General features: G+C 41.9%; 1 protein-coding gene across 1 annotated transcript in view; it reads right to left on the bottom strand.

The window, feature by feature from the left end:
* UBR4 (ubiquitin protein ligase E3 component n-recognin 4) overlaps positions 1-10060 on the bottom strand; it is a 3959899-nt gene extending 3949839 nt beyond the window's left edge. The window contains 1 exon segment of the mRNA XM_044087073.1: positions 9866-10060. Coding sequence (XP_043943008.1) covers positions 9866-9990 — 125 coding nt within the window. The 5' untranslated portion in view covers positions 9991-10060.
* Positions 10061-13359: the final 3299 nt, after the last annotated feature.

The following is a 13359-nucleotide window of genomic DNA, read 5'->3' as shown; positions in this document are numbered from 1 at the left end:
CCAACTCTGGCTCCACCCTGGGCCTCTTAGAGGAGGGGCATAGAACTAATCAAAGTAAATAAAAATCTTCTGTTTTTCTATGTGTTGCCCTTTAGTACAACCCAAGGTGACACCTACAGAAGCTGAACACTCTGGGACTGGCTCCGCCCTCTGGGCCTGCCTTGGAAACAGAAGGAGAAGGCCTAACCACCATAGATAGGAAGGGGATACTTGGGAAGCCTGGAAAGCCTCAGCCTGACCACCTCCCTGAAGACTCACCCTCTGCAAAATCTCCCCTCCCCTGAGACTCCAGAGAAGTTCCGGCCGGAACCACCGGGAACACTTGCCTCTCTAAAGAACCGGGCCCGACGACCGACTCATCTTCTCTGCCTGGTTTAACTGCTTTGCTGCTTTTTCTTTGAGCTTCCCGGCGCTACCGGAGGCATATTATAATTGCACCGCCACCACCGCTCCCAAAGACCAGCCTTAGCCTTCTCAACCTCTAGCGCTAGGCGCTTATTGAACAGCAGCACAGCACAACCCAAATGTCGCGGCTCAGGCCCCAAACAAGGAATACACAATAAATGATAATCCCTATGTGTATCTGTCAAGAAATACAGTTATTCATTCACTTTTCTGACATCCAAAACACACTGGCAAGAAAAACCAAAATAAAAACCAGGTCCTTCTTACTTCACTTTACGGATTCTGATCTCGGGTGAAACTAAATTTCAGAGAACCCCACCGCACTTGCTGCGCTGCTTCTGCATCGCGGCCGGACGGCAAAAAGGAAATGACATCGGTCATGCGCTGCATGCTTTGTACCCCCTGTCCTGAGTTCAGTTTTTAAGCCACGACAGCCTCGCCTTACTTTGGGGTATTCAACACCGAGGACAGCGGACTACCCATATGTAAGGACTGCAGCAATGTGAGATGAAGAACATCTAGAGCGTTTTATACCATCATGTTCTCCTTTGAGACACTTTAGATCTCAGATTTCAAATTATAGCACAGAAGTAAGGGACACCATCATTATGTGAAAGGCCACCGAGGTGTGCCAGATTGTAAAAATACACTGCATGGGTCTAGACCTTTTGTCCAGAACGGTAAATCCGGTACCTTGCAAGTTACCATTACATTAGAAGTACTCAACTGCCACTGAAAGTATGCCACCACCAAAAATACCTCTTGCAATGTAGTGTGATCAGCTTCATTGGTAGGCTCATTTAACCCCTTCAGGGCAGGATGACATTCATACCACGGGTTCACCCCATGGCTTACTAGCATGTAACCTATTCTACACAGAAAGTGGGTCTGGCATGATTAAGGATTTCATCTCATACACACAAGGTACAGGGTTTGTTTCTGACCACGTGACAATGGCTAGGCTTAAAATTGCCCTTCAGAGCAGTTATCCTATATATTCACCTATGAACCTATAATTTCAACACACACACTCGTACATATCCTAGGAGGTTACTAGGCTAATGGCCCTGAGGCCCTTACAAGCCTAGGCAAGACTTTATCTCAAAAAAGAAAGCTCAGTCAGCACCTGTAGCCCCTGCCAGAGACACAGGTGGAACTCTGGAGACAAATGTGTGGTTTCCCATCCACTTATCAAGGTTGTGCCTGAAGAGGCTCAGCGAAGTACTGTTTGATGTATATGGGAAGTCTATTCCAGAGATGGGGCAGCCTCTGGAAGACTAACCTGCCACTCCAGCAGGCTTTGTTGATATTGCATACTAGATTCAGGCCTTTTGAGTGGGTAATGCATGAGGAGTTAGACTTACTGATATTGAGTATCTCTGGTAGGGCAGGGTTCAAGATGGCCTTGAAGGCAAGACACAGATCGTCTCTGAGCAATCAGTATGATACAGAGTAGAGTAATAGTGATTTCAGCCTGTCCACATAGGACAGGTGTTGCAGGCCATGGATTTACTTTGTGGGGTATTAATGTGGCCTTTCCAGTTGGTGCAGATGTTTGGAGAGGTACACACCAAATAGGGCATTATACTGAATTATTGGTCCGATGAGGGAGGAGTACAGACAGGTAAAAACCTTTTCTGAATGCAATCCCTTTACTTATGAGATGAGCCAAGTAAAGTATTTTCTGACCACTGCTGCTACATGATGGTTGAATGTGAGGTTAGCAACCTGAGTACCCAAGTCTCTTACCACAGGTTGTGTGCTTAGGGGGTTGCCACTGATGTGGATAATGAGTAGGGGCTATGTTTTTGTCGAATGGTATGATACATTTTTTTTTTTTGCATTTAGCTTGAGGCCATGACTTTGGCACCAGCCATTAGTTGCTGCGAGACCCACTCGCAGTATGTTAACATCATTTGAATAGTCAATAAAAGCACCCAATTTACAGATGTCCATAAGCTTGGGCAGCCACAGACTTTATAGTTTTTGCCTGGACCTCTGAGAAGTAGATGCCGAACAGTAGGGGTCCCAGGACAGATCCCTGGGGAGCTCCACTCATGACAGATCTGCTATCAGAGGTGGAGGCACCTATTTTGATCTCGAGGGTCCTGTCAGTGAACCAGTTGGCCACCCACCTGATGAGAGAGAGATTTACGCCAAAGTTGTGTTAGCTTTTCAAAGATGCCCGAGCGGTTATTGTGTCAAAAGGCCTTGGCCAAGTCAAGGTAAGCTGTATGTACTGACTTTCCCTCATCCAGGGCCTTGGTAACAGTTTCAAAGAAGTCAACCAGGTTCAACAGGCAAGATCTGCCCTTGACTAATCCGAACTTGGTGGGGTGAAGTTGCCCACATCCTATTTATCAGATCCGTAGTAATATGCTCCATGGCTTTACAGATCAGACCTCTCAGGCTATTGGGATGATAGTTTCCAGGGTCAGTAGTGGCACCACCCTTGTGCAGGGGGATGACAATGGCAGTTCTCCACTCTGCTGGAATGAAGCCTGTACTTAGGCTGTGGTTGAATAGGCTGCTTAATGGCAAAGCCAGTTCTTGCTAGAAATGGTGCAGAATACAGCCGGGGATACTACCAGGTTCCATGGAATCTGTGTTCTTTGCCTTGGATAGGGCCTTTAACACTTGACCTACGGAGATAGGAGGTGTGGGACAAGTATTGGGGATGTCAAAAGGGCCTCTGGGGGGGGCACAAGGGGAAGTTTGCGTTGAACCTGCTTGCAGGTTGGCTAAGTCAACAGGATTAGTGTAAGTGATACTGTTAAGTACTAATTCAGAACAAACCTGGGCTTTGCTATGGAAGTTCCTGACTCAACTGAAAGCGGCTTTGTGGTTTCCCTTTGTTTCAGAGGCTAGTCTCTATTCATAATTGGCTTTGGAGATTTTCACTAGTGATCTAATTTGCTTGTAGAGGCTAAGGAGGGAGTTTCTCCAATTTGGAATTTGTTCCTTTTTACCCTTTGACAACAGTTTCTTCCTTTCGTTGCAAAGCCTGTTGATAGACTATGTCCACCAAACAGGTTTGCGTTTCCTTGAGGAGCAGGTTTTAGGTCCGTTGGGTATGGCTGAGTCCATGCAGTTGTACAGGTGCTTGTATACTGCACTGACTTACTATTCAGCATAGTTGTCTGCATCCTCTGAGGGAGGCACTGGTGTGAACCTACACAGATACCCTCCCTTAGGAGGTTGTAGTCAACTTTTAAGAAGTTTTTTTTATGGCTGGGGGGTGGGGGTGGGTGGGATAGAAACTTAAAAATGGGACAGTCTGATGATGTCACCCATGTTGGTGGGAAGCAAGTCCAGAATGTTATCTCCCTTTGTGGGGGATGAAACGAGCTAGTTTAGTGTATTAGAACCGATGAAATCAAGGAATCATTGAGTGAATGCAACAGTGCAGGAATAGTTCACCCAGTCTATGGTGGGGGTAGTTGAAGCCAACAAAGGATCAGGGTGTTGGGTGGTACCTTGATGGAGTCAAGTAGATCCAGGTAACAGAAGTGGGTGTCCCGAGTCATGGAGGGGGACCTACAGCTGGCTTTAACTTGGATGGGTGTCTTGCCAACTGTCAGTTGCACCTGGAGTAGTTCCAGTGCATCATGCTCGCAAACCAGTCTGGAGGTGTGCCTGCCCTTAATGAAGATAGACATTCCCCCACCCTTAGTGTCTTCCCAACCTCATTTTGGGGTCGGAATGTGTAGAATGAGGTGTAGCCTGCTAAGGCAGCAGTGCTCTCCGCAGCCCTGAACCAAGTTTCTGTGACTGTAAAAACACTGGCATCTTACAGTGCATTTTCAGGTTAAGGCACCTAGCGTTAAGCAGCATGACCTTCAATTTACTTTTTGACAGGTCTTTTATTTTGGAAAATTTGTCTTTGGAACACTGCTTAAAAAAAGGCACATTGGAGAGCCAAGAGCCTTGGCCAGGATCCGGAATCCCAGTGGTGACAGGTGGAGGCCATCTCTGGCAAAGCACAGAGGCCTGTCAAATGTCATTCCAGGCAGACAGATACTGATCTCCTTGGAATGACACCAGAAACTAAGATAATTGTTGAAGTCAATTATTTTTTGTTGTTATTATAGATGCTGCTTAGGGCTAGGGTTATACCTGCCTGGGACACACACTCAGAGCTCAATCATGTCTTGCTTAATATAGTCCAGGGAGGTATGTCTCAAGTCATTCACACCAACACGGACAATGACAAAGTCATACTTGATGTGGTGGATTCTGGCCCCAGAGACAACTGACCGTGACCTTTTCTCTGTCAAGCCTGGTGAGAGAGACACCGGTGTCTCTCAACTGAGTCACCAACAACTAGCATGTTTGGTTTATTGTTTTGCCTTATGGGCTGTGTTTGTGAGACACTGGTGTGTTGTCTGCTGTGTGTGATGTGCATGGAATGTTCGTGGGTGTATTTTGGAGGTCTCTGCTGTTTAGGCAAGTTTTTAAATCAAGGACCTCTGCAAAGGTGTGTATGTGTGTGTGCGCGTGTGTTATGCTTGGCTATGTAGTGCTCCGTTTGTGCTGGCAATCTTCTCTGTCAGGAGTATGGACTGGAGCGAGACAGCATGTATTCCAGGTTACTGATGAAGATGGATTTCTTGCAAGTATTAGAATTATGTGCTAAGAGAAGAGGGCTGTCAGTAAACATGAGGCAGTTGCTACACTGTCTCAGTATGACCATTTCAAGCAGGCTCACAGAAGAAACTGATGGGAATTGACCAGTGTTCCAAATACTTGAGCGGACTTATGGAGTGAGAGTTTTAATAAGGGTTTGTCAACAAAAAAAACTCTTAAATGTAAAGTAACTGGCATATTATTCAAGTAAAGTAACTGGCATGAAGCACAAGTGCTAAAACCAAAACTAAGATGCTTAGAATAACGGATACATTTAATCAGACTACGAAAAAAGCAGTATTAAGTGCAGCAGAATAAAAGCACTTTTAACACTTATGAGCATGCAGCAAATATAAGGTACTGCAGTAGAAAGAACACAATCACAGTAAAAGCAGCTGAATAAAGTGTACTTTCCCTTAAGTGGAGAAGGAGGAAACAGAAGACTGTTCAAGATTAATAAACTAAGGGGGTTAGCCTTCCCAAATGCTCTCTCTGTAGTCAGACTGTGCTGATGAGATAGGACATGGAAATCAAAGAAGCAAGGGGGTAGCCCTTCCCAAATTATCTCACTGCACGCAGTTGACTGAGCAAATGCGATGGGAATGGGAGCAGTGTCCAAAGGCTAAGAAATAGGGGGGAGGTGGTGCAATTCCAAAGCCACCAAGTTTAAGAGTATAACCACTTGGGTGGGAGGTAGGAAAAAACAGTAGACAGAGGACAGCGATAAACAATGAAGCAAATATATAAATGCAGTACAGTGCAAATCCAGTGCAAAAAAGTATACTTAGCAGTTTGGTATATCAGACGGTTACAGAATTCATCCAGGTAATTAGCTCTGCACAATTTCACAGAAATGTAAGTCTTTATATTAGAAGTACAACAGAGAAAATAAACCTCTTGCAATCAGATAAAAACAGAAGTGTTGGCCAACAGCTAACACCCAAGGTGGGCCGACTCCACAAAAAGCATAACAACCCCCACCTGAAACTAGCTACTGAACTACCCTGAGAAACAAACAGTGCAGACAATGGAGGAACATCAGTTTGGTATATCAGATGGTTATAGAATCCAACATTCAGGCAATCAGCTCTTCACGTGTGTGTGTGTGTGTGTGTGTGTGTGTGTGTGTGTGTGTGTGTGTGTGTGTGTGTGTGTATTATATACATATATAATCTACATATTTTACAGATAAATATTTGCACCCAATCAAGAACAATTATCTGAAAACTTAAGAGCCACTATTAAAAGGAATGAAATAAAATAATTCTACTTGCACAAAGGTATGCTCAGTCACCCCATATGCAGCATAGCACACCTACCAGTCTTTCACTTTTTATAAATTTTTTACTGTCAAGATATTACTATTATTTAAACTGAACAATGATTAAAATCATTCACTTCCCATTTCATTGCACTAAACAGCCTGATTTACTATGTAACTGCTTATTTTATTTATTGCATATTTTCTTTGCTTGGAGAGCCTGCTGTTGCAGGAATGCAGTTGCATATCGAAAGTGCTGCTAGAGCATATTGTGGAGGGGTGGGGTGGCGGGTAGTTTTCACGCACGATCGATAGTTTAGTCTGGTTTAGTTTAGTTTATGTTGATGTATGCATTAGACAATGTGTTTGTATTCTGAAGAAGTTTCGTTAGTGTAACTTAAAAACCTAGGTTAATACTTGGACAACGTTTTAATTCAATAAAGGAATTGCAACAAGTTGGTGGCGTGCTTTGTGAGTAAACTATACACTTTGAAAAAAGGAATAGGGATAGTGTTGGACTGCACATTCTGGGTTTTATTTTTTCCAATTGGCTTGTCTTGTTTCTTGCTTCAGTTATTACATCTGTTGGTGAGTTTTTGGTTCTTACTATGTAACTGCTCTAGAACCCTGTAAGGGTTTAACCCAGCTGGTGCCGAGTTTAAGAGCACATAATCATTAAATGGTCATACACCCAGGTTTCTAAATGCTACTATAATATACAAAGCTTCTGGAGGTGGCCCAGGGAAAAATGCCATGGTAAAAAATACTTGCCTGTAACAAAATTATATAACCTGACAAGCACAAATATAACACGAACTAAAACAACTAATACTAGGAACCTCACGGGTAATCTCCAATAAGCAGCAGGGATACAACCATGTACTAGTGTCACTGCACTAGCCATTCTGACAAATTATGGCCTCTAAGCTGAAACCTCATTTCCGATAGTTTCCAGTGAGGTACCTACAACATCCATTCAGACGGTCTAACTCCAACTTCAAATAGCACCAATGAATATAGATCCCTCCCACTAAACACATTTGTGGGATACCTAAAACATGAAGTAACAGGGGGTTGACCCACCCAAGAGTTGGAGAGGTCCCACCCACAGAAAGGTGACATCTCAAGAGGTACTACAAAGACAAACTGGGGAACTAGGATTAGGTGAGCAAGAAGCTGTATGTATGTATATATATTATGTACACACATATAAACACACACGTTGAATGGTGTGATCACCACACATACATACTGGTGTTATGGGGGTCAAATGGTGCAATAATCTCAGAAAAAAGGCCCCCACAGCTCAACAAAAAGAGTCAGCTGATCGAGCACTGCCAGCTTTGTTTCTGTGCAAGATCAAAAACAGTGGGGATGGGGGTGTGCCCTTTCCCCACTGCGGAACAATTATTTGTTATGTATAATTAACAGGGGCGTTGGAAGGGGGACACCCCCTTGCAAACCCACTACTTTTGACACACTCCATGTTTTCTGGATAAACCATCTTTTGCAGTTCATTTGTAACTTGAGTATATGATCAAGTATCAAACATGCGTGTGTATAAGTAAATAAATGTCTATCCATGTAGATCCTCACACACACCTAGAGTTTTCACTGGGGGATACCTTAACTCTCATGTAATAGAGGCCCATGGGATATATGTAAATGACTCCACTAAGGACGTCAAGTGTTTCAGCTATATAGCTTCTGAATGTCCATGACATTTTCAAGTCTTTGTGGACACATTCAGCCCAATAAAGCTAAACTCCACTAGCCGTGGACAGGCATGTTTAATTTCACTAACTGTGGATAGTCTGTGTGACCTTGTTTTACACACACACACACACACACACACACACACACACACACACACACAGTCTCTCTCAAGTGTTTTATGTGGAGGAAAACTGCGTTAAGATTATAATTCTTACTACATAATATTTTCATATTTACCACGTTTTAGCAATAAGGGTGGGATTGTGCATAGGTTACGTTTAGAATAAAGGATAGATTAATGAGCGCTGCTGTGGCATGCATCCGAGGGTCTCATTTGTGGTACTGATAGAATAAAAGGCTTGGACAGGAGTACCTGCTTTCGCAGCCAAATGAACATGTCAGTGTACCTTAACCAAGTGTACAGATGTTGAATAAGTTACATGAACTGGTCAAAGGGCCTCTCTTGGACAGGAGGCCACGTAGGCAATCAGAATAAAAAACAATACAATAAACCAAATTCAAACTGACAATATAGGGCAAACAGAGCTTAAGTACTTGCACAAAGATGTCAGAGTGCCATGTATTAAAGATAATCTGAGTAAAATAATAACCAGAAACAATGCAACTCCTTAAGAGGCAACATAATATCCAAGGTTCATTTAAAATCCATACCCATGCTGCAGAGCTGATTACACCAATATATAGAAGCATGCAGCAACAAAACTTGACAAAAATGCAACAAATTAAGTCTCCACCTTATAACCTATAAAACACTGATTAAGACTATGTTTTCTGATGGATTCTGTTACACATGGAATGGGGAACCTCTTCCAGAGCACAGTGATGCTCAAACACATCTACCTCGACAACATGTCTCATTTTATGTCACAAGCAAAATGTAAATCTTTGGAACTAGCAGTTATGTTACTGTTCATTTTGCGGATGTGCAAAAGGTCCATCGAAGCCAGATCCAAAGGTGGTTTATCGCCTCTAACTAAACCCGTGACGCAAAGAATATAGAGCTTGCCTGTGTGTTTATACCATGGATTCGGGTGGATCATGGTCTCGCCTGTATGAATTTCGGGTTTATGATAACTCGATCAGCTGATACAAGGATATGGCTAACACACACACGTAAACGAACGTCAAAGATCACAAGAAAGCACCGTACAAACAGCAAGAACGTACAAAATACAATTCCCAAAGTACTTACTCCCCAAAACACGAGAATGTCTCAAGGCATAAACAAACGTCCGAATCTCAAGGAAGTACTACCCGAACCACAATCTTCTAATTCTCCCGCCATTAGTTCCTATACACATCTAGAAAATGTGCAACATGTACTTTCTTTCTTTACACTTGAATAAACTGTCGTGTACTTAATAGCAGACTGTCCTCATAAAATAAAAAACCAACAAGTCAGCAGTATGCAATCAACGTGAACCATCCATCTAGACTAGTAACAGACGAATACAAGCATGCACCGCAGACATAGCTGCACACTACATGCAAACTATTCCTTCTAACACAGCCGGTTACACTAAGAAACAAGATGTTCTGAAGTTGAAAGCATCCCTTAGTAAAAAGCTTACAAAGGGGTCTCTAGAAAGCCTTAGAAACACTGAAAAGTGGCAACAAGATCAATCACATCTACAGAAATGCGGATCAAAGCAACTGGTACCTAGTAACAACAAAAGTTTAATTTCAAAATTCATTCTATTCCTGCAATCACACCCTGTCAACATCATAATTTCAAAATTCATTATATTTCTGCAGTCTACACCCTATCATCAGGCCGTAATGATGAGGCACATTACAAACAACCAATACCCTATTTATCACATAGTCACCACTCACCATTTTATAACAGCACCGATGAGGGTTGGTAGTTCCTTGATCTCAAAGGCTACATATGAAGATGATAAAAGCGGTCTGACAGCATTAACCCAGTCCATCTCTCCAATACCACCACTTGACGCCATCTTCTTCCTTCTCACTAAAGTCTACAGTCGCTGACTAACATACTTCTACCGCTTTCGACACAGGAAGCAATATTACGTAGTAGTGTCAGACCCCTCGAGTGGGAAGATGAGAACGCTTAAAATACGTATAATACATTGAGACGAGATAAGTTTGGAATTAAGTCGATGGGTTGTCCTTACTTTCCATCGTTTCATATTTAATTTGTGTTCCATTCCCTTGAAATACTAAAATACAATTAGTATAATCGGTTTAATGACTACTACCGGTTTTAAATTAAACTTTTATGTCCAATTAGGGTTACCACCTTTTCAAATGCCCAAAGTGTGACATTTTTTGTAGAAACGTGAGATTTTACAGGACAAAACATACCCATGGCCAGTGCAAAGCTCAGAATTTCACTTTTTTGCTAAAATGAAAGCTTATTTTTATAGCATTTATGTTGCGTATGTTATTTCATATAATATTTATGTGTTTAAGATATAAAATAACTGTTTTATGCAACTATTTAAGAAAACTTAAGAAATATATTTTGTCTTAAACTATTAAATTAATTCAATATTAATTCGGGGATAGTGAAGCAGATTATCAAGGAGGAAGTAAGGACAGCTATGAAGAGGATAAAGAATGGAAAGGCTGTTGGCCCAGATGACATACCAGTGGAAGCATGGAGGTGCTTAGGAGAAATGGCAGTAGAATTTTTAACCAGATTGTTTAACAAAATTTTGGAAAGTCAGAGGATGCCTGAGGAGTGAAGAAAAAGTGTTTTGGTACCTATCTTTAAGAATAAGGGTGATGTGCAATAACTACAGAGGGATACAATTGATCATTCACAGCTTGAAGTTATGGGAAAGAGTAGTGGAAGCTAGGTTAAGAAGGGAGGTGATGATTAGTGATCAGCAGTATGGTTTCATGCCAGGAAAGAGCAATACAGATGCAATATTTGCTCTGAGAGTGTTGTTGGAGAAATACAGAGAAGGTCAGAAGGAGTTGCATTGTGTCTTTGTGGACTTAGAGAAAGCATATGACAGGGTGCCTAGAGAGGAGTTGTGATATTGTATGAGGAAGTCAGGAGTGGCAGAGAAGTATGTAAGGTACAGGATATGTACAAGGGTAGTGGGACATTGGTGAGGACTGCGGTGGGAGTGACAGATACGTTTAAGGTGGAGGTGGGATTACATCAAGGATCAGTTCTGAGCCCTTTCTTATTTGCAGTGGTGATGGACAGGTTGACAGATGAAATTAGACAGGAGGTCCCATGGATTATGATGTTTGCAGATGACATTGTGATATGTAGTGAGAGTAGGGACCAGGTTGAGGAGACCCTGGAGAGGTGGAGATATGCTTTAGAGAGGAGAGGAATGAAGGTCAGCAGGACTAAAACAGAATATATGTGTGTAAATGAGAGGGAGGGTAGAGGAATGGTGAGGATGCAGGGAGTAGAGGTGGTAAAGGTGGATGAGTTTAAGTACTTGGGATCAACAGTTCAGAGTAATGGTGAGTGCAGAAGAGAGGTGAAGAAGAGAGTACAGGCAGGGTGGAATGGGTGGAGAAGAGTGTCAGGAGTGATTTGTGACAGACGGGTACCAATAAGAGTGAAAGGGAAGGTCTACAAGAGGGTAGTGAGACCAGCTATTTTATATGGGTTGGAGACGGTAGCATTGTCGAAAAGGCAGGAGTCAGAGCTGGATGTGGCAGAGTTAAAGATGTTAAGATTTTCACTGGGTGTGACTAGGATGGACAGGATTAGGAATCAGTATATTAGAGGGTCAGCTCAGGTTGGACAGTTTGGAGACAAAGCAAGAGAGGCGAGATTGTGTTGGTTTGGACATGTGCTGAGGAGGGATGCTGGGTATATTGGGAAAAGGATGCTAAGGATGGAGCTGCCAGGTAAGAGGAAAAGAGGAAGGCCTAAGATGAGGTTTATGGATGTGGTGAGAGAGGACATGCAGGCGGTTGGTGTGAAAGAGCATGATGCAGAGGACAGGAAGAAATGGAAACAGATGATCCGCTGTGGTGACCCCTAACGGGAACAGCCAAAAGAAGATGATGATGATGATTTTGTCTTAAAATCTCAGGACATTTGCCATTTTTTAGTTTTTTTTCTCAGGACACAACTGCCCAAAGTGGGATTGTCCCTCACAAAGAGGGACAGGTGGCAACCCTATGTCCAATTTTAAAAGAAGTGATTGCAGAATGTTATTGTAATTTTCAGTAATGCGCTGTCAGCATGATTTGAGGGCTAAATGGAATTAATGTAACATTTGTGTTTGTAATGTCGAATACGTAGTAAGTACTGTTAAATGACGGTATCAGTGATACAACTGTCTTCAGGCCATACCTCTAAACTTTGTTTAAGAATGCTGTAAAATAATAACAGTTTTGGAGGAAAGCCAAAAATAATGGAACACAGAAGACTAAAATCGGGGAATTTTTAAAAAAAAATATTACTCCTATTTACATAAAACAGTTGATTTTGCATCACTGTCTTTTATGAACAATAAGAAGTCTGAAATTCTGTAATGTCTGGTATTAATGACTGAGTAATCCAGATTGATATACCAAAAAATCAAAAATTTTGCGGGGATAAACCCAAAACTATGAATCAAAATCAGAGATATTCTGCAGTGTTGGAAGGTATTTATTGTCATACGACAAAAGTATTTATTTGAGTGAGTAAACAAGTGTAGTGGACCACACTCTTTTCCACCACAGCATATCTATAATTAAACATATATAGAAAGATTAAAATACAACTGTATTTATTATTATTTATTTATTTATTTGCATTTTGTTTACCAGGAAAGTCTGCTGGGCCATTCAGAGACCATTTTCAGTGGGGGCCCGGGGAGAAAAGCTCCACAGTTAACAAACTTTGGATATCATTTAACAATTCATTCAGCAGTAATACACAGAGTAGAAAAACATACACCTCAGAGTTAAATACAAGAGTAGATTTAGCAGTCAGTACTCAGACACATTTGAATATAGTCATACACGTACAATGGTAAGTTTACAATTCATGTTTTGTAAGTTTTAGAGTAGTGAGGACTTAGAGTGACCATAATAATATGGTAGATGGGAAGACATCAGTTATATAAAATATTTTAAGGAGGCTGGATACATGTACAGTTCCAGGTAGAAGTAAGGTATTCACATAATGAAGTTTTGATAAAGGCAAGGTTCTTAGTTGTTCTAATTAAGAAAAGTAGGGTTTTCCAGTTTTTGGTTATGGAACAGGAGTAAAGGGGGTGGCCAGCTGGAAGATTTGGCCTGTATATCTGCAAGAGTTGCTGATTGTCAGATCTGAGGGGCCTCTTTGGGAGTCAGTAAGTAAATACTGAGCTGAGGGCAGGACAATCTGAAGGTTT

This window comes from Protopterus annectens, chromosome 1.part1 (genome assembly GCF_019279795.1).
Source record: "Protopterus annectens isolate FY-2018-M chromosome 1.part1, PAN1.0, whole genome shotgun sequence".
Taxonomy (NCBI): Eukaryota; Metazoa; Chordata; order Ceratodontiformes; family Protopteridae; genus Protopterus; species Protopterus annectens.
Note: the sequence above shows the minus strand (reverse complement) of the source record. Positions and strands in the feature narration are given on the sequence as shown.